The 21522-nt window shown below is 39.7% G+C and overlaps 1 protein-coding gene across 3 annotated transcripts in view; it reads right to left on the reverse strand.

The window, feature by feature from the left end:
- The window catches only part of DENND5B (DENN domain containing 5B), a 188113-nt gene that overhangs the window by 23758 nt on the left and 142833 nt on the right, over positions 1-21522 (reverse strand). For all 3 annotated transcript variants that reach the window (XR_004621419.1, XM_034646078.1, XM_034646079.1), the window contains 4 exons: positions 20143-20274; positions 18157-18309; positions 16608-16686; positions 8653-8734 (listed from right to left, as the gene is read on the reverse strand). Coding sequence is in view for 2 of the 3 variants with exons in the window: in XM_034646078.1 (XP_034501969.1) it covers positions 8653-8734; positions 16608-16686; positions 18157-18309; positions 20143-20274 (446 nt within the window). In the remaining variant the exon portion in view is untranslated. The remainder of the gene's footprint in view (positions 1-8652; positions 8735-16607; positions 16687-18156; positions 18310-20142; positions 20275-21522) is intronic.

Raw genomic sequence — 21522 nt, forward strand, 5'->3', positions numbered from 1 at the left:
GACACCCTGCTCATTTGTTTACCTAGACTTGGTCACAGTATTCACAGTCTCCTTGGTCATGTACTGTTCTACTGCACTCCTCAACATTAGTTACATCATCATTAAGAAACCAAGTCTGTTTGAATAGTTAGATGACATGTACAGGGCTACAAAGAAACTGGTAATATTGGTAGTACCATGGTAATCTCTTTTAAATGTAGATAATCTGTTCCCGGCCTTTCTCTATGGAACAAAAAATCATTCTAAAACTGACAGTTCGGTGATACTTGGCATCTACGAAGGTCTTGGGGAGTTGTCTAAGATACTAAGTCAAAGGGGAAAGCCTTTAGATATATCTGTCCTGGACTCAAAGAGAAGCAATCTGGTGCCAAGACTCTTGACAACTATAAGGACTCAAAGTGCCAATGTCTTTTTGCCTCAAGAGATAAACCTGGAAAGATGGGAGGTACCAACAGAGACATGTGCCCAACAGCGAACAGAGACTCAAGAGAGGTATACTATTCTTGGAAAATAAGTTTTTTCTTTAACTGTCTAGACTGAAAGGAATCAAGGTTTATTTTTGTTTATTTTTATTTTTTTAAAATATTTATTTATTTGAGAGGGACAGAGACAGCGACAGAGACAGTGACAGGGATAGCGAGAGAGAGAAGAGGGAGAAACAGGCTTGCCGCTAAGCAGGAAGCCCGACGTGGGGCTCGACCCCAGAACCCCAGGATCATAACCTGAGCTGAAGGAAGGGCCTTAACTGACTGAACCACCCAGGAGCCCCTAGAAATCAAGGTTTAGAATATTACTTGGGTGTTTTTCTTTAAGGAAAAACAACTGTATCAGCCATCCAGGTAATGATTAGGGACTAAAATGAAGCACTTGTCAAGAACCTGAAAACAGGGAAACAATCCTATCCACTGAGAGTAAAGCTCTAAAGTAAATATATCTTGAATAAGAACAATATAAAATGTCATCTTAAGGGGGCAGAATGGAAGCAAAGAAAAGGGAGAGACAACCATGGGCAGTGTCTTCTTCAGGGCTTCCTGAGATGATAGCAGTCCTGGAAGCATGAGGACGACTTGCATAGAGCTGGGTGATTAGGCTTCCACATCTCTGCTTCTGAAGACAGCAAGGAGTCTTCTGATTTTTATCTAGCTTCCAGGCAAAGAATATACGTATTGGTGAAAGAGTACCAAGTCATCTGGTTAGGGAAATAATGTTTTGGTTTCACTGGCTTCCTGTGACCCTCTCCTTAGCTGGTCATAGATGTGACCAGAGCTGACAGATGACTGAACTCCAGCCCATTATTTTTACGTCTCTCTTAGGTATTTGAAGTATTATATCTTGGTCAGTAGGATTCAGTATCTTAGAATCTGACTACATTTTGGTTTACTCATTATTTGGTTTCTGAGCTCATAAAGCTGAAGAGACTCTAGCATATGGACTACGAAGACCTCAAAAGAGTGCTGCTATGTTTGCCAAAAGAAACTGGGAAGTCATACCCATCAGAATGGCTACTGTCAAAAAAACCCAGAAAATAACAAGTGCGGGTGAGGAGGTGGGGGAAATTGGAATCCTTATGGATCGCTGGTAGGAATATAAAATCGTACAGCCACTGTGGTAAAAGTATGGTGGTTCTTCAAAAAATTAAACACGGAATTACCATATGATCAAGTAATTCCACTTCTGGGTATGTGCCCAAAAGAACAGATATGTACCCACATTCACAGTATTCACAATAGCCAAAAGGTGGAAACAACCCAAATGTCTACCAATAGATAAATGAATAAACAAAATGTATATATGTAAGATGTATATATGTAAGATGGAATCCTTACTTAAAAAAGGAAGGAAATTCTGACATATGCTACAACATGGATAAACATTACAAACATCTGATAATGAACATTTCAAAAAGTCACTTAGTCTTAACTAAGTAAAACAAACCAGAAGCAAAAAGCATGGTTCCACTTAAATGAGGTACCTAGAATAGTGAAATTCACAGAGACAGAAAATTAAATAGTGGGTAGCAGGTGCTGGGGGAGAAGGGAGAATGGGGAATTATTTATTGTTCAATGTGCAGAAAGCTTCATTTTGGGATGACAAGAGTTCTGGAGATGGACAGTGGTGATGGTTCCACAACAATGTGAATACTTAATGGTGGGTTTATGTTATATATATACATAAAATATATATAAAATTATTATATACGTATTTTTTCTTAAATTTTAATTCCAGTATTAACATACAGTGTTGTATTAATTTCAGGTGTACGATATAGTGATTCAGCAATTCTATACATTACTCAGTGCTCATAAAGATCAGTGTCCTCTTAATCCCTTCACCTGTTTCACCCATCCTCTCACCCACCTCTCCTCTGGTAACCATCTGTTCTCTACAGTTGAGTCTAGTTTCTTTGGCTTGTGTCTTTTTTCCCCCCTTTGTTCATTTGTTTTGTTTTGTTTCTTTTTTTTTTTTTTAAAGATTTTATTTATTTATTCGACAGAGACAGAGACAGCCAGCGAGAGAGGGAACACAAGCAGGGGGAGTGGGAGAGGAAGAAGCAGGCTCATATCGGAGGAGCCTGATGGGGCTCGATCCCGTAACGCCAGGATCACGCCCTGAGCCGAAGGCAGACACTTAACCGCTATGCCACCCAGGCGCCCCCATTTGTTTGGTTTCTTAAATTCAGCATGTAAGTGAAATCCTATGGTATCTGTCTTCCTCTATTTTGCTTAGCATTATAATCTCTAGCTCCATTCTTATTGTTGCAAATGGCAAGGTTTAATTTTTTTATCATTACCACAATTTTTTAAAAAGGGGCATGTGGGTGGCTTAGTCGGTTAAGCATCTAACTCTTGATTTCAGTTGGGGTCATGATCTCAGGGTTCTGGTATCAAGCCCTACACAGAGTTCCCTGCTCAGCGGGGAGTCCGCTTGCCTTCGTCTCCCTCTGCTGCTCCCCCGCTCACACGTGTGCTTGCTCTCTCTCAAATAAATAATCTTAAAAAAAAAAAAAAAGTCACAGAAAGAATCTGTGTGGTAGGTATAAGAATGTGTTCACTGTAAAATCTTTTGACTTTGTTATATGGTTAAAATTTTTTATGATAAAATGTTAGGGAAAAACCCTGAGAAGTCTTTTCTTGGCAATGCCTCACTACCTTATGAAACACTTTTTGAAAGCAATCAACCAAATTTTTTCCTTTTAAAGTAAACTCTATGCCCAATGTGGGGCTTCAACTCAGGACCCGAGATCAAGAGTTGAATGCTCTACTGACTGAGCCAGCCACGCACCCTTGCCAACGAATCAAGTTTTATTAAAAGCATCTATTATTTGGTCAAAACGTCACTTTAGGATACCCGTGGGTCGTCTTCAGATTTTTTAAGACAAAGACTGAAAATTGAAAGCCAAAGTAACCCTTATGTGTTAAGTCACAGGACATCAATTTTTCAGTTGAGTATCCTGAACAAAGATTTAGTCAAGGTTATACTAAATTATATTTAAACTGATGTGCACCCTTACCCCACTGTTGACTTGTCTGTGTCTAGTCATAGTTGGTACATTCCTGGCAATGTGGCAAAGGCTGACAGCTCGCACCTAGTTAGAAAGAGACCTGACCTATGGTCAGGAAACCTTAGTTCTAGTTCCATTTCTGCTATTAATTGGTGATATGGTCAGGACGCCTGGGTGGCGCAGTCAGTTAAGTGTCTGCCTTTGGCTCAGGTCACGATCCCGTGGTCCTGGGATTGAGTCCCACATCCAGCTGCCCTGCTCACTGGGGAGCCTGCTTCTCCCTCTCCCTCTGCCTGCCACTCCCCCCACCCCGATTGTGCTCTCTCTGTCAAATAAATAAATAAAATCTTAAAAAAAAAATTGGTGATATGGTCTTAGACTTAACCTGCCTGGGCCTGAACTTCCACATCTATAAAAAGAAGAAGCTAAGCAACAGGACTTCTTAAGTTTCTTCTATATTCTAAAATTTAAACTGATTAGTAAAAAGTATCTTAGCAATCACCACCTTTTTAAAGCTTCCAAACTGTAACCAAATAGCAGTTTGGCCAGTTGAATCAGGTAAAGATATGAAGATATATGCAAAAATGTTAGATATGTGCACACACACACACCCTCATGCACACTCACAGAGTTTAAAATAGGCAAATCCTTCGTTTAACAATTAATTGAGCACCAATTATGTGTTGGACTCCATTAACACTAACTAGTAATTCAACAGTTTTAATGTCAGATAAATTGCCTCTCTCATGAAGTTTACAAGTAGTGTTAGAAGAACAAATAACTGCTATGGAGAGGATTAAAATACAGGGGTGAACAAGAGTGACTGGGTGGCTGCTTCATAACAGATGATCTGGGCTGGCTTCTTGGAGGAAGCAACATCTGAACTAAGATGCAAAATGACAAGATGGAGGCTGGCCTGTGGAAATTCTTTTGGGGCAGGTATCGGAAAGCTATCAGGTGAAGGGAGTAAGTAGAAAAAGGCTCCAGGGCAGGAAGCAAGGAAGGCAGCACCAAAGAAGTAGTAGGAGGGAGAATGGTAGAAGATAACGCCATCGAATCAAGTAGGCTCTGCCAACCAGGGCAAGGGATTTGCTTTTTTTTTTTAAGATTTTATTTGAGAGAGAGAGAAAGAGAGAGGAAGAGAGAGAGTGCATTCAAGCAGGGGGAGGGGCAAAAGGGGAGAGAGAAGCAGGCTCCCCACTGAGCAGGGAGCCTGATGCGGGACTTTATCCCAGGACCCTGGGATCATGACCTGAGCCGAAGGCAGACACTTAACCAACTGAGCCACCCAGGCATCCCAAGGGATTTGGATTTTATTCTAAGATTACCATATTACCTATGGGGAAGATAAATTACAGTAGGGCAAGCAATGAAATATGGGGACCGTGATGTAGGTGAGAAGTTATAGGGCTTAGACTAGAGAGGTGACAGTCATTGATCAAACATTCAGTGGAATAGGTGAGCAGCAGTTGTGCCAGGAACTGTACCCGTACGTTAGGTATGATAAGTTACCTATGCCTGCCTGTCTATAATAACAGCCCCTACACATTTCCTTTGAACCAGACCTGGTTTAAACAAACACACTACAAACAATATATGCTTTATTTTTAAATAATTAGCCTCACGAAAATATTGTAAAAATACTAGAGAGAGTTCCTGTATTCCCAGCTTCCCATAAGGTTAACATCGATATAACCAAAATAAGACATGAATGTTGGTACAATACTATTACCTGAACTACAGACTGATTTCAACAGTTTTCCCTCTTATGTCCTTTTTCTGTTCCAGAATCTAATTCAGGATCCCATATTGCATTTTGGTTGTCATTTTAGTCTTCTCTAATCCATAACAGTTCCCTAGCCTTTCCCCGTTTTTCATGACATTGATATTTCTGAAGAGTATTAGTCAATTATTTTGTAGAATGTCCCTCACTTTGGATATTTCTGATGTATTCCCATGGTTAGACTGCAGTTATTCATTTATGACAAGAATACTGCACAAGTTGTACTCTTTTCGGTCTATCACATCAGGGAGTACATGATGTCATGTCTTAACTACTAGTGATGTTAATCTTGAGCACTTGGTTAAGGCGGTGCCTGCTGGGTTTCTTTATTCAAAGATTATTTTTTCCTTTTAGTTAATAAATTCTTGGGAGAGATACTTTTTTTTTTTTTAAAGATTTTATTTATTTATTCGACAGAGATAGAGACAGCCAGCGAGAGAGGGAACACAAGCAGGGGGGAGTGGGAGAGGAAGAAGCAGGCTCATAGCAGAGGAGCCTGATGTGGCTCGATCCCATAACGCCAGGATCACGCCCTGAGCCGAAGGCAGACGCTTAACTGCTGTGCCACCCAGGCGCCCCGGGAGAGATACTTTTTGACACTGAAGATTCACTAGGCTCATCCTGTATTCTCCATTCCCCAGTCCTGGAATCAATCACTTCTCTAGGGATCCCTGAACTCTTTCATTGGAGGACGGTATTTAGAAACCAGTATGTGGGCGCTAGGTGTACGCACTGCCATTTTGGGGCTTACTACTTTTAGGCCCTCTCAGTGGAAAGAGCTTGGAAATATATCCGTGATTAACAGGGGCAGGAAAGAGAGGCAGGGGGGAGGGAATGACTCAAAAGAAATAGCACAGGGGAATTTTGGGTTGATATAACTATTCTGTATCATGACTTTGTATTTGTAAAAATGCACAGAACTACACACCAAGAAAGTATGAATTTTACTGCATATACATTAAAAACAAAAACGACCAGAACGTAAGGAGAACCAAAAATGGAATACAGATTGACAAATGAACTTAACTGTATTACAAATTAATAATATAACCACACTGAAGGGAGGGGAGAAAAAAAAGAACAAATCTAAATTTGGAAACCAGTATTTTGACTGGATGCTGAAAGGCTAAAGACAAAAAACACTAGAGAGGTATACAAGCACTATGCTTACTTAGTAAATTTGCTTCAGCTTCTTCCAGGGGTATAGGTTAGTAATTCTGAAACTCTTGTGGGTATACTAGGATTGCACAAATAAGTAAATATATTGTAGATAATGAAAGCCAAGTTTCTCACGATTAGAGAAATTACAAATAAGAGAGAAGGCTAGAATGATCCCTGTGGTGTTGAATTGGAATCCTAGATATCATTATGAATTCATGGTTTAAAGAGAATTGTCTGGGGCGCCTAGGTGGCTCAGTCAGTTAAGCGTCTGCCTTTAGCTCAGGTCATGATCCCAGGGTCCTGGGATTGAGCCTTGTGTCAGCTCCCTGCTCTGTGGGGAGCCTGCTTCTCCCTCTCCCCTCTGCTCACGATCTTTCTTGCTATCTCTCTCAAATAAATAAATAAATAAAATCTTAAAAAATAATAAAGTAAAAAGAATTGTCTGTGTGGTATGTAAAAAATATACATATATATATAAAGGTGGAAACAGAAATAAATATATATGTATATACATGTGTGAGTAGGTATGCACACATTTGTTTCCAGGCCTATTTCAGGTCCTTTACATTTATTACCTCACTGAATCTTTGTATTTTATTTTATTTTTTTGAAGATTTGTTTACTTTAGAGAGAGAGAGAGAGACTGAGAGAGACAGAGTGTGCATGTGCTCAGGTCAGGGGAGGGAGAGGGACAAGTAGACTCCACACTGAGCCCCGACACGGGGCTCAATCTCACAACCCTGAAATCATGACCTAAGCGGAAACCAAGAGTCAGACACTTAACCAACTGAGCCACCCAGGCGCCCCTCATTGACTCTTTACACCAACACTTTGAGAGAAAGACTGTTACTATCCCATTTTACAGGTGAGGAAACTGGCGTGTAAGTAATTGTCTGGGGCTCCAGAGCTAGCGCATGGCAGAACTGAAACAGCAGCCTCTGTGGCTGGATCCAGAGCCCGAGGTCTTGAGTAGGAAGCTATACTGTCTCTTATGACGTAAAGGGAGTCTATGTAAGCAGGACATCCCTCTCCCCAAAGAACAACAACATGAAGGAGATAAGAGTAAATAAGCAGGAAACTGGAAGCAGTAGGATAGCGTTACGTGATGTGACCATCTCCTAATTAGGTTTCAGAAGTCTGGTTCTACTCTGAAATCACTGTAGAACACGTGGTTTTATTTTTCCATTAAGAGAGCTAGAGATCATTTTTCCCTCATAGTTACAACTATTCTTCTCACGCTGGCCATCAAAAGGAGTCCTACGGCTCCTTGAGAACAACTGTATTTTGTCTAGCAAGGAATAAAGACATTGAAGATATAAATATATAAATTGATTCAGATAACAAAAACTAACATTTATTGAACCTTATACTATGAGCCAAGTACTTCTTAAAACTTTTTATAGTAGTGGACTAACTCATTTCATTCTCGTAACAATCCTATAAGATAGAGAATGGTTTTTATCTCCATTTCAGAGACGGAAAAATTGAGGCACAGACAAGTTACAAAAATTGCCTCAAATCACACAGTTCAAGCAGTAAAGCCAGGATGTGTTACCACTGCACTAAGCTGCCAATCTTAAGAGCTATGCTTTTCAGTTGCAAATATCTGACAAATCAAATAAGCATCTATAATTAATATTAAGAAAGCAATAAGCCATAAAAGGAAAGTTAAGTGTTCTAATGTTATAACATTGATTTTAAACCTACATATTTTAAGAGCTTAGTGTTGTACCTAAAATGTTTAAAAGAAAAGAGCCTCTGTCTTCCTCATTCAATAAATCTATTTTAGATATCTCAATGCTTTCTAATGATTTCTAAGACCAGTAATTGCAACTGAGAATTCTTAGATTTGCATTTGCTTCCAATTAAACCTACCTAACAGCAGTTTCTCTGCCAGGTAACTTGTCATTATTTGCAGATTTTTTTGGTCTGTGTCTGTAGGCAGCAGGTATTTAAGGAGGTTTTAAAAACTGAACAAAGAAATTACAAAATAATTTAGCTACTTTAAAACTCTTCTCAGTTGCATTTTCCCTTTGAATTTAATGTCAGGAAAAAAATAATAGTATAAAAGCAAAATAAGCAAGATTATAAAAAATGTTTTCCTCGGAATACATAAGCGAATAATACACAAAGCCATAATTATTTGAGCAATATAAGTGAAAGCCATAAATATTTGACAGTTATCATCAAATGCTAGCATATATACCTCATGTCTTGGATAAGAGAGACCCTGAGTGTTGGCAACATAACTCCTGAGTCAGATTTTCTTCTTTCTGGTCCAAGGGCAACTATGTAAAAAAAAATATCAGCAAAGTATTAGAAAAATAAAAAAATCTACATGGTTCACATTCTATAAATAAATACTCTCAAATTACTTTGATAAGAACAAATTTTGAAGACAATGGAAAAAATCAAATTTTTTTCCCTGAATGTTGCTACTTTATTAATACAGTAAAACAGCTATTTCCTTTCTAATTAATCTGGGGCTGAATTTGGAAATTTAAAATGAATCATAAAAGCCCATTTAGCAAATAATGCAATGTGTGCAAATTTTGGCCATGAGGACCAGTCATTTTCTAAACTTATTTATTCCAATAGCTGGGGATAACTACAAGAAAGCAGTGTCTATAAATTAAGCTACTAAGTATGTGAATTATCTCTGGGCTCATAAATTGCAATCACATAATTTCTTTATACTGTGAAAGAGTGTTTAAAATGGCAAATCTAAGCATCTGGGCTCTCTAGTCTGGTAAGTTTCTACTTCAAAGTTCAGGATCCAAAGTACAGTATATCATGCAAAGTGAGTAATCTAAATGGACATTTAGAAGTAAAATGTCTGTGAGTCATTATCTTTGGAGCCTGAGTGGTTAACGTTTATAAAAGGAGGAAAGACTGTTCCCTTAAATAGCCATAGCTAAGCAATCAATTGTTGGCTAACGTATTGCAGCTGGGAGTGCTCAATCTCACTTTAAATGGGATGCAGTGGAGTTCTGTGCCCTTTCTTTATCTCCGTTTTCCTATCTGTAAATGAAAACTAAATTGTAACATCACACTTAGCAAATACATTGATAACATTAGAATTTAAGATGCAGGTTTTATTGTATATTAAACCTACATGTTCTCAGTTTTTAGATCCATTCTACTGGAGAGGCTAGGGTACAGTGCAGAAACACAGATACATGTGAAACTGGGACTGGACATTCTGCTGTCTTAGGATCTGCATTTTTCAGCACCTGGTCAAAGTGGCTGAGCTGATACTTGGCAGGTATGAATGAGCACTGACAGAGCTGCCAGGACAAAGAGACCGTGGTGAGGCCAACCTAAAGGCAGTTCTTTTGAGGGCCTTTCACACCAGGTGGGTGATAAATAGGCCATTTGTCATGGCAGTTTTGGATGGAGTTGTCAATGGGTCACTAAAAATACTGCTTTATCTCGATACCCTGGAGGTAACAGACACCGAGGAAACTGTTCCAGCAACTTGCAGGGAATGTGCTATGTTAGTCTTCCTGTCTGAGACTCTCACCATTTCAGTGTGTTGTTAATGAAAGCACACCTCCCTTTTTGGGGAGAAAGTGAAAGTGTTCAGAGAATGCTTCTAGAACTCCAGATGATTTGATAGCATGAAAGAGGGCCACACCAGTGTTAAGAAATGGACTGAAAAGAGGGGGAAAAAAAGAAGATCATGAGGCAGGAGAAAGGAACTGATACCATAATCAGCAACTTGGCTAGAGGGAGACATGAACACAAGAAAGAATCATGCCTCCGGAAGCAGAGAGCAGGCAAGAGGCTTAATAAAAAAGGAGCCTGATACTTAAGGAGTAGCAGCATCCACAGTAAGAGCATTCACAGGCCTAAGCACTTTTTGGGCATTCTATTCTGGAACTCTATTTTCTTCACTCTTCGCTGATCAATGCTTCTTAAATATATGATGTATTTTTAAAAACATTTGTTTTTAAACATTTTTAAAAAAGATTTTATTTACTTATTTAACAGAGAGAGAAAACATAAGCATGGGGAGCAGGAGAGGGAGAAGCAGGCTTCCTGCTGAGCAGGGAGCCCAACGTGGGACTCGATCCCAGGACCCTGGGATCATGACCTGAGTCCGAAGGCAGATGCTTAACTGACTGAGCCACTCAGGCGCCCCCATATGATGTACTTTTTTATGTCTCCATGCAATTTGTTAAAATCTTTAGCTCACCCTTTAACACTTCTGTATCTTTCTCCTTGTTTATAGCCTATTTAGCATTTTAGACTGAGAGCACTCTAGCTTAATAGTTAAGAACATGGCTTTCTCCATGACTCACTGACTTTGGGTAATTTAACCTCTCCATGGTCTGTTTCCTCATCTGCAGATTGGGGTCAACAGCAACACTACTTTATTCAAGTAGATGCAAAACACTTAGACTACTGCCTGGCATAAAGTAAGTTCTCAATAAATAAAACAAAATGAAACTTGGCTTTAACTTTGTCTCTTTGTGGAATCTTTCCTGAATATTCTTTCTTCCCAAGGTACACTGTTAGATGTTGCTCCCTCCCTCCAACAGGACCTGTGAAACTGAACACCTAATATAAACTTAATTTAACATTTCTATTAAACTATATGCCTCTTGAGGCTCAGTCCTATCCTTTCCTTAGAATACCTACAGGGCCTGGTGGAGGCCCCACACCACATACATGCTCGACAAATACTCATGGAGGAAGATGAGACTATTTAGGGCCAGATGGCGGAGCCTTAAATGACAAATTAGAAATCTGCAAAACTCCTAGGATGGCAGGAAGGATTCTGAAAAGAATGCTATGCTCCTGAATGCTTTTTTAGTTAGTTAACTATAGTTGACAGTACGATGGTTTAAGAGAAATAAGGGAGATGAACTAGAAACTTTTTCAAAGGCCAGCTTATGGATGAACTAAGACTGTGACAGCCAGGGAGAATGAAGAGAAATATGCAGTGGAAAAAACCACAGAACCTAATGACTTGATGTAGAAAGTGAGCAAGACTCAAGAGTCAAAAACAATATTAAGTATGAGTATAAAATGATTTAATAAAGATTATCTCATTGAATTATGACTTTCCTTTGGATTTCTTTTTTTTTTTTTTTTTAAAGATTTTATTTATTTGACAGAGATAGAGACAGTCAGTGAGAGAGGGGACACAAGCAGGGGGAAGTGGGAGAGGAAGAAGCAGGCTCCCAGCAGAGGAGCCTGACGGGGCTCGATCCCGTAACGCCGGGATCACGCCCTGAGCCGAAGGCAGACGCCCAACCGCTGTGCCACCCAGGCGCCCCTCCTTTGGATTTCTTAATTTTAATGTTGCAAATGAAGAAACTGAGGCTCAAAGAGGTCAAGAAACCCACCCAACTGACATTCATCAAAAGGGGCAGAGTGTTCTGATGTCATGTACTGGGCTTTCTGTTATATTACAGATGACCTCTGGCTTCTAAGCTTGATTGAGAGAAGAGTACTGATGCCATTAAATAATATGGAGAGAAGGGAGAAAAGCCTAATAGGGACAGAGGGAGAGGTGCTGAGATAACTGGTTTGTTTTCAGATATGCTCAGTCTGAGGTCCCAGCGGGCTATCAGGATGGATGTGTAAGAACTAGGGTTGGAGAAAGATTTATGAATTTATGAATTATGAATAATCTGCTAATCAGATAGCTGAAGGATGACATGGGAAGTAGGCAATAGTAGTTATATTACAGTTTGAATTATGTCCCCCAAGAAGATGTACTAGTTCCATCTCCCAGGACCTGTGAATTTGACCTTATTTGGAAACAGGGTCTTTGTAGATGATCAAGTTAAGATGAGGTCATTAGGGTGTGCCATAATCCAATGTGACTGGTGGATGACCTTATAAAAGGGAAATTTGGATACAAAGACAGACATGAGTAGAGAAAAGATGATGTAAAGACACATGGAATATGCCATTCAAAGGCCAAGAAATTTCTGTGATGACCAGAAGCTAGGAGGGGAGCCTGGGACAGATTCTCCTTTACAACCCTCAGAAGGGACCACCCCTGCTGATACCTTGATTTTGGACTTCTAGCCTCCAGAACCGTGAGACAATAAATTTCTGTTGTGTAAGAACCCAGTATGTGGTACTTCATTACGGCAGCCCCGGGAAACCAGTAACAGTAATTTATTAGTGACTTTGGAGGGAACAATTCTGAAGCCTGGAGCAGAAAGCAGTAAATGAGTGAAACCACACATTTCACCTAGAGATCTAAACTCTAAGAAGGTTTCCATCAAGTCTACTCCAGAAGAGAAATTTATACATGATTTAAATGTATACATATATTCCTATTTCTTATTTCAACATACTCAAATGTAACAGGCACTTTCTCCTTCAACATAAAGACTTGTGGATTTAATATTCAGCCACAGAAATTCCTTTTGTGTATCTGCCTGAATCAAAGCTGCTACACAGGCAGCAAGTTTGCAGAGCACAGAGACTGTACACATTGTTTTTATAGAACCATCTAGTTTATAGGCAAGTAAGTGAAGAAAAACTTTTTTAAAAGTGAGTTCTACACCCGACGTGGGGCTTGAACTCACGACCCTGAGATCAAGAGCTGCATGCTCTGACTGCTACGCACCCCAATGGAAAAAAAAATTAAGATTTTATTTATTTAAGAGACAGAGAGAGCATGCATGCAAGTGAGTGCATGAGCAGGGGTGGGGGGGGAGGGGTAATGGGAGAGGGAGCAGCAGACTCCTTGCTTAGCAGGGACTCGGGGCTCAATCCCAGGCCCGGAGATCATGACCTGAGCTGAAGGTAGATGCTTAACTGACTGATCCACATAGGCACCCCTCTATAGAAAAATTTTGATGAAGATAATTGAAGAGTGTCTCAAAATTCTTGGGCTAGACCCAGAATAACCATTTAAAAGCAGTATTTCCACCCCCTCCGACATCCTACTCCACTCATCAACTGATTTAAAAATCCATTTAAAGTTTAGTGGAAGCTTGTCCAAAGATGCAAGGTTTAAGAACACCACCTATGTCTAAGCTGGCCAACATTTTTAAAGGTGGAAACTTTTGGGTAATATGTCAAGAACAGTCTTCTTTCTAGGATCAATTGCATTCTGAGATCCTGTCTCTGTAATAGGACTTCGAACTACTGGGTGCAGTGACTTGGTCAAAATTTGACTGGGTTAAAATTAAGATAGCCTGAAAGACATGGAGGAAACTTAAATGCATATTACTAAGTGAAAGAAGCCAATCCGAAAAGGCTATATCCTACATGACTCTTAACTATGTGATATTCTGGAAATGGCAAAACTATGGAGCCAGTAAAAAGGCCAGCGGTTGTCAGCGGTTAGGGGAAAGAGAAGGATAAATAAGTGGAGCACAGAGAATATTATTAGGGTGGCAAAACTACACTATCTGATACTATAATGGTGAATCCATGTCACTATACATTTGTTTAAACCCACAGAAGGTACAATACCAAGAATGAACCCTAATGTAAATTGTGGACTCCGGGTGGTGATGTGTCAACGTAGGTCTATCAACTATAAGAAATGTACCACTCCGGTAGGGGAGGCTGATAGTGAGGGAGGCTATGCATTATGTGGAGGTAGAGAGTATACGGGAAATCTCTGTACTGTCTGCTCAATGTTGCCAGGAACCTAAAACTGCTCTAAAAAAGTCTGTATTAAAAAAAATTAAGATAATCTCCCCTGCTATAGTCTTCTCGATAAGACAGACTTTTTCCATTCTTCTACAACCCTTAAAATATCTCTGACTCCTGTTTAGTGTTGCTTCGGAAGGAATAGTAATGATCTGTCATAGAGTCTTATACTGGCTCAATGCTAGTAACAGCAGTGTTCAAACCTACTGTGAATTTCTAAGTACACAGAGATCTCTCCTTAATATGAAAATGCAGACTGTTTACTACCATTAATTAGGATGCTTAACAGTTGGTAAACAGAAGTAGTTTTTTGGGGGGAAAAAAACCCACCCTTATTTAAAAGCAGAAAAGTCAATAAACTGCTAATTTCTATGTAATTAGAACACACTGCTTCTCAATAATGAACTATTTTATTTTTAAGCTAATGTTTTTACATATATTTCACACTGTCATATTTTAAAATCCTAACTTCGTGGGCTGAATCATCAGAAGTGTTAGAGCAATATTTATAATAAAATCCACCCTTCCTAAGAGACAGTAAATTTGATTTCGAAAGCTCCATAGCTTACATTAATCCTACTTATGATCGGTAAAATATTTAGCCTGTGTTCATACTTTGCGTATTCACTGTATTCTCACTAGCCCTTCATCAACACTTGACAGTGCAGCACAAATAGTGACTGCATATCAGAAAGAACGAATTCTCAACATTTGCTTCAACATGGACGGCACTGGAGGAGATAATGCTAAGTGAAATAAGTCAAGCAGAAGAAAGACAATTATCATATGATTTCTCTCATCTATGGAACATAAGAACTAGGAGGATCGGTAGGGGAAGAAAGGGATAAAGAAAGGGGGGGTAATCAAAAGGGGGAATGAAGCATGAGAGACTATGGACTCTGAGAAACAAACTGAGGGCTTCAGAGGGGAGGGGGGTGGGGGAATGGGATAGACCGGTGATGGGTAGTAAGGAGGGCATGTATTGCATGGTGCACTGGGTGTTATACCCATAATGAATCATCGAACTTTACATCGGAAACCGGGGATGTACTGTATGGTGACTAACATAATATAATAAAAAAACAAAAAAAAATTAAAAAAAATAGTGACTGCATGAGGCTTTGACACATTTGATACTTCTTAGCCTTGACTTCAGAGTTTTGCTGGCACCACTGACTAATAAAAGGCCATTGCAAACAGCTGAGTCTCCGGTCGCCACCTCAACCACCCAACATTTGACCAGCCAGAGCCATGAAGCTGCTGGTGTTGCCCGGCAGCTACTTGCTCTAACAGCTGGACATTCTTGCATGCCTCATTTGGCAAAAGAGCCAAATGCTTCCATCTCCCTGCCTTAACTGAGCTTGGTTTTCCAACGTTTCATCCTACTAATGGCCACTTCTTCCTAGGAATTTATTTTTTCTAATTAGGGTAAGCTATCTTGGTTATTGTCTTATGATCTGAACAGCTAAATTTTCTATGAACACAGGTAAGTGTTAGAGATAGTTTCAGGGCATACGCCAATGCATTTTTACTTTTCTCAACAGAAAAAGGGGCAAAGGAGATGGATACAAGAGAATGCTTTTAAACTTGATGTCAATCTTTACAAATATAGTTACATCTTGGGACATCAGAACCTTGACATTCTATTTAGCGGAGCTCCAGGTTAATGAAGTATCAAATTCATATTCCTCCCTGTCTCAGTAAATACCTTTAAAAACTAGGTTTCCAACAATAATCACCATATTTGGGGTAGTACTGCAATGAGGGAATGGAAATACGGTATGCTTCAATCATATTTGCAATGCGTTCTTAAGCTGGTGGTTGGCTTATGATTTTTTAAAAATATTTTTTATATATTTCTTATGTCTAAAATTATCCATAATTTTAGAAAAGGTTCCCAAATAGCTGATTCAGTATAAAACATTTTATATCTACTAGCTTTCCCCCATTACTACTTTTTGTGAAATAGATGGTTATTTTACTTAAAGAAAAATACATAGAAGGCAGAACATCTAGGAATCCTACATAACTCTAATTAGCTAAAGTACAATAGCACTTCTAACATGTGATGTCTTGCTATAAATTGAAGAAATTTGATTCCTGAAGACTTTTGAGACATATATACGTGTTTTTTCTGTGAAAGATTATTAATGATGGTTATAAAACTTAAGAAAAAAACCCAACAGTGTACACTATACCCTAACACTGGCGAGAGTAAGGTATACGTGCATGATCCTTCACAATTCATTAGGGGTTTCCACACGTTTTCTTACTTAATCAATATTACAGTCCTATATAGCTTAACATTATTTTCCGTCTTATGGATGAGGAAGCTGAAGGTCAGAAAGGTCAAGTGACTTTTCCCAGATCTCACAGCTAGTAAGTAATTTGCTGCTTCTACTTTATCCCACTACTGGCAAGAAGTTTCAATCTGAGAGAGAGGTGAAGACAAAGCCATATGATATTGATTCTTCCATACAGTCTAATGTTGCCAGTTCTGCAGAAACAATCAAACCAACGAACTCTCACCTGGCGATTCTGCAAGGTGCTCTTGCTTCTCTTCTCTGTCCTGAAACTGAATTAAATGTGACCACAAAGCTGACTTCCCCTGAAATTACAAGGTATAAAAAAGGTTTTCATTTTGTAAGAAATAATCAAAAAATAATATCTCATCAAAACCATTCACACTGAAATGGTCATTCTGAAGTTTGGAGATCCAAGCTCATCCATTCTTAGCTGTGTGATATTCTGAGCAACTCACTCCATGTGAAATGAGGGTCATCCTTTGCCTCACCGAAGAAAAGATTAGCAACAGCCCAGGAAGGGCAGCTAAACAAAAGGTCAGAAGTACAGGCATGGAGATTTCCGACTTCAGCTCGGCTGTTACTTTTTTTTTTTTTTTTAAAGATTTATTTATGTATTTGACAGAGAGAGAGAGAGAGAGAGAGACAGCAAGAGAGGGAACACAAGCAGGGGGAGTGGGAGAGGAAGAAGCAGGCTCCCAGCGGAGGAGCGTGATGCGGGGCTCGATCCCAGAACGCCGGGATCACGCTCTGAGCCGAAGGCAGACGCTTAACGACTGAGCCACCCAGGTGCCCCCTCGGCTGTTACTTAGTTGTATGTAATTAGGACTGTCTACACTGGCCACACTAGTAACCACAGAATTAAAAGGCTCTAGCAGTGCAGAATGTATTTGTGTACATCCATAGGCAAAATATGTTTGGATGTATGGAACGGCAGCTAGGGAAGAAAACTGGAGCCAGAGGAGAAAGAGAAAAGGGGAGGAAGAAAGAACATGCCCACAAGAGAAAAAAAATCAGAACAGAAGATAAGAGGGACAAAAGCAAAGAAACCATTTGATTTTTTCCATCCTGAATAACTATATAACTTAAAATGGTAAAGAACTGTTAATGCTGGCTAAGAGTTTTTTTTTCCTGGACAGTGACAAAAGCAGACACTTAATGGACTCAACGGGATATAACCTCTGCAGTAAATGTGCTGTTTTATCCTTTCCTGTTTACCAGGAAAGAGCCCCAAACCACTCTTAATCATGGGTTTTATTTTCTTTTTCTGGAATTAAAAAGCCTGTGGTGCATTTCTTTTTTTTTTAAGATTTTACTTATTTATTTGACAGAGATAGAGACAGCCAGCGAGAGAGGGAACACAAGCAGGGGGAGTGGGAGAGGAAGAAGCAGGCTCATAGAGGAGGAGCCTGACGTGGGGCTCAATCCCATAATGCCGGGATCACGCCCTGAGCCGAAGGCAGACGCTTAACCGCTGTGCCACCCAGGCGCCCCTCCTTGTTCATTTCTTTCTTTTTTGTAATTTATTTATTTATTTTAGAGGGGGTCAGAGAGAGCGTGAGTGGGGGGGCAGAGGGAGATGGAGAGAGAAACTCAAGCTGACTCTGTACTGAGCACAGAGACTGATGTGGGGCTCGATCTCATGGCCCTGAGATTGTGACCTGAAATCAAGAGTCTGAAGCTCAACTGACTGAGCCACTGAGGTGTCCCTTCTTGTTACATTTCTCTTAGGGTTCCTAACCAACCATGTCCCCAGGGTCTCCTGAGACTATTACCTGCTTGATCTGCAAGCCGTGACTCCATATCCTTTCCAGTAGGTCACAGAGGCTGGCGATCAAGGTGTTCTCCTCCAAGCCGGTTATGTTTGCTTCTCCATGGCCCAGTTCCACTGCTTCGTGCCCCATCTTCTCCACCAACATGCGTTTTGTCTGAAAGCATCATGTGCGGTCACAAGTGTTACCCCAGCAACGAAGCCAAACGCCAACAAGTCAACTACTAGATCAGAGACCTGGGTTCCCTTCATTATATATATATACACACATATATATATGTATATATGTATATATATATGTGTGTGTATATATATATGTATATATATATACATATATATATACACACACACACACATATATATACATATTTTTTTAAGATTTTATTTTTAAATAATCTCTACACCTAACGTGGGGCTCAAAACCACAACCCCAAGATCAAATGTCATATGCTCCACCAACTGAGCCAGCCAGGCATCCCCCTTCATTATACTTCTAATTGTAGACTGTTAATCACTTTGGGAAAAGCGTCTTAATCTCTGTGGTCAACTAACTGCAGTAATATCACATATACTTTATTTTGTCAGATAAATAGGGGGTCACTAGAGGGAGATTATGATACTGTTTTATCTATCTATCTATCTATCTATCTACCTACCTACCTACCTACCTACCTATATTTGCCTCCCCACAATACTAAAAGTATCCCCATGTAAACACTTATAATTGACAATTTTCAGATTACTAACTTGAGTAACACTGGGGAATTACACCAGACCCAGAAAATGTACTGTAAGAATCTGAACCCATCTGGCCATCACAACTAACCATCCAATGCCCCTGCATCTTGGCATACTGAAGATATCTGCAGTTAGTTTTGATTGCACTTAGGCAAAACCACAATATAAACAGGCAGCTCTAAATTTTTTCAGAACTCCCTAATCTGTGAGTGAACTGGGCCTCTTTTTACTTCCTCTTTTCCTTTTATCTCGTCTCTCTGCTCACCAGCATGCACCAGAAAAGGAAGGGAAATGGAAATCAGTTCCAAGTAAGTAATTTACAGCAGTCTTAGCTACACTCATAAAATGTAAAGTGAGAGAGAATCTAGTTCCTTTACGTGGGGACTTTGTCTCTCTGATTCAACACTGTATGCTGATGCTGAAAATAAGTGCATTTACTGAATATACACAGAAGGTACTCAAGAAAAGACTGTCCAATAAAAGAATGAAATTACTGGCCAAAATAATGTCCTGAATTTTGTCAATTTGTATTACTACCTCTGATAAACACAATATCTAAAAGAGACTAGTATGTAATATACACAAACCTACGACATAGCTAAGGTCTTCTTCCTTATAGGTATACATACGTGAACAGACAAGGACAAAGTTCTATACAAAAAATGTGCTGCCTTTCATATAAAATGACCACATTCCTGCACAACTTTTTTTTTTAAAGTAGGCTCCACATCTAATGTGGCGCTCAAACTCATGACCCTGAGATTAAGAGTCGCATGCTCCGGGTGCCTAGGTGGCTCAGTCAGTTAAGTGTCCAACTCTTGATTTCAACTCAGGTGAGGATCTCAGGGTCATGAGATCAAGCCCCCCTTGGGTTCTGCGCTCAGTGAGAAGTCTGCTTGAGGAGTCTTTCCCTCTGCCCCTCCCCTCAACGCTCAATCTCTCTCTAAAAAAGACAAAACAAAACAAATGGGAAAAAAATGCCCAAATCCCAAAGAGTCACATGCTCTACCAACTAAGCCTGCCAGGCGCCCCCCAACTTTTGACTGTCTTAGTATCTGTTCATGTTTCAGAGAAGACAGCAATGGCTGAAAAGGTGAGAAACACTGTGCAGGGCTCCCATGTCACTGATTCTGTGGACAATGGAGAACAACGAAAGCTCATGAGCTCAGTAAAGAGTACATGAGGTTTACGCCCCAGTAAAAGTTTTCTTCTAGGAAAGCTACAGGCTCAAATGGCAGTGAGTAATACATACCTTCATTCTACATTCTTTTAATAAGCCTTCTACAAATTTGCAGTTGGTCTGTGCAATCACTGCAGGAGAGAGGTCTGACAATTTGGGTTGCCTCAGGTTTTTTCCTAAACTCCGTGCCTCTTGCATATATTTCTAAAAATTAAAGAGTATTTTTAATACATAAACATCAGATACTCTTCTGACTTTCTTAACATTACACAAACAAGTGAGGAAAAATAAGATGCGGAAAAGGCTGTAAACGTACCCATGCAGTGGCAATTCAAGTTTTAGTGCCACCAATAGGCAGAGGACATTCATATTCCCCCACCCCCCAATTGTTAACTCCTGTGAAAATGAGGGCAACAGAAATCGTGTCAGGTTAAACCACAATCACAATAAGACGGAGCTCACCTAGTTTAATCTTTTTATTGGGCATACCCAAGGTTGTAATTAGTCAGGATCATGATAGGGATGAAAAAAATTTGGGTTTCTGGATTTCCAGTCCAAGGTTCTGCAAGAACCCAGTGATTCTCAGATCAGGGGTTTCCTCTTCTCCCCACATATCATGAGACTTAACATACCTCTAGCCTCTTAGACAACGCTCTCCAAACCAATCTTTTGCTCTAATCAAGTCACAACAGTAAAATCGGGAGCTCTAGAATCTGAATCTATAAATTCAGGCATATTTGCTTATTTGTAAAATGGGCATAAAGCATGCCCCCCTACCTCTCAAGAAAGACTACGAACTCATTCTGAACATGTTTGCTACATTCCCTCTCTTGCCTTGTTCCACCATCAAGAGAAAGTGGGGACATTGTATTATTTTCAGAAATAGTGATGGCTCAGAGAGAAACCCAGACACTCAGAAACCCAGTCCACTGCTCTTGAGCTTTAGTTAGTGAATGTACAAGAAAAAAAAAATAATCAATACAGGTGATTACCACAGGATACCTATTGTCTCTCTTCTTTCTGTGCCACCTGCAAAAGCTCATCCGGATACCTTATGTTTGCATCAGGACCACACGGCAGAATCTCCAAAAAGTCCAAGAGTCTTAGGGCCATATTTAGAGAATAACTACTCTAACTTATATAGTAAAACTAGCAATTTGTTGAAGGGAGAGAGCGATGGTGAGCCAGCACATCCTCCCACAGGCACATATGTGAAATCTATCTTTACTATCCTAAGGGAAAAATTTGATATTACAAGGGAAAATGTGTAAAATCCTTTACATTCTTTAAATAAAAGGGAGTTTGTACATTTACAATATTTTCTGTTTGGAAGAAAAATAATCTGCTAAATCTTGTACAAATTTCTAAAAAATCCCACTGATTAGGGATTCAACTGATCAGTTTACCTGCTACTACGTAAACAAAATAATGTTTCCTTTCCAGTACAATCAT

This window comes from Ailuropoda melanoleuca, chromosome 16 (genome assembly GCF_002007445.2).
Source record: "Ailuropoda melanoleuca isolate Jingjing chromosome 16, ASM200744v2, whole genome shotgun sequence".
Taxonomy (NCBI): domain Eukaryota; kingdom Metazoa; phylum Chordata; class Mammalia; order Carnivora; family Ursidae; genus Ailuropoda; species Ailuropoda melanoleuca.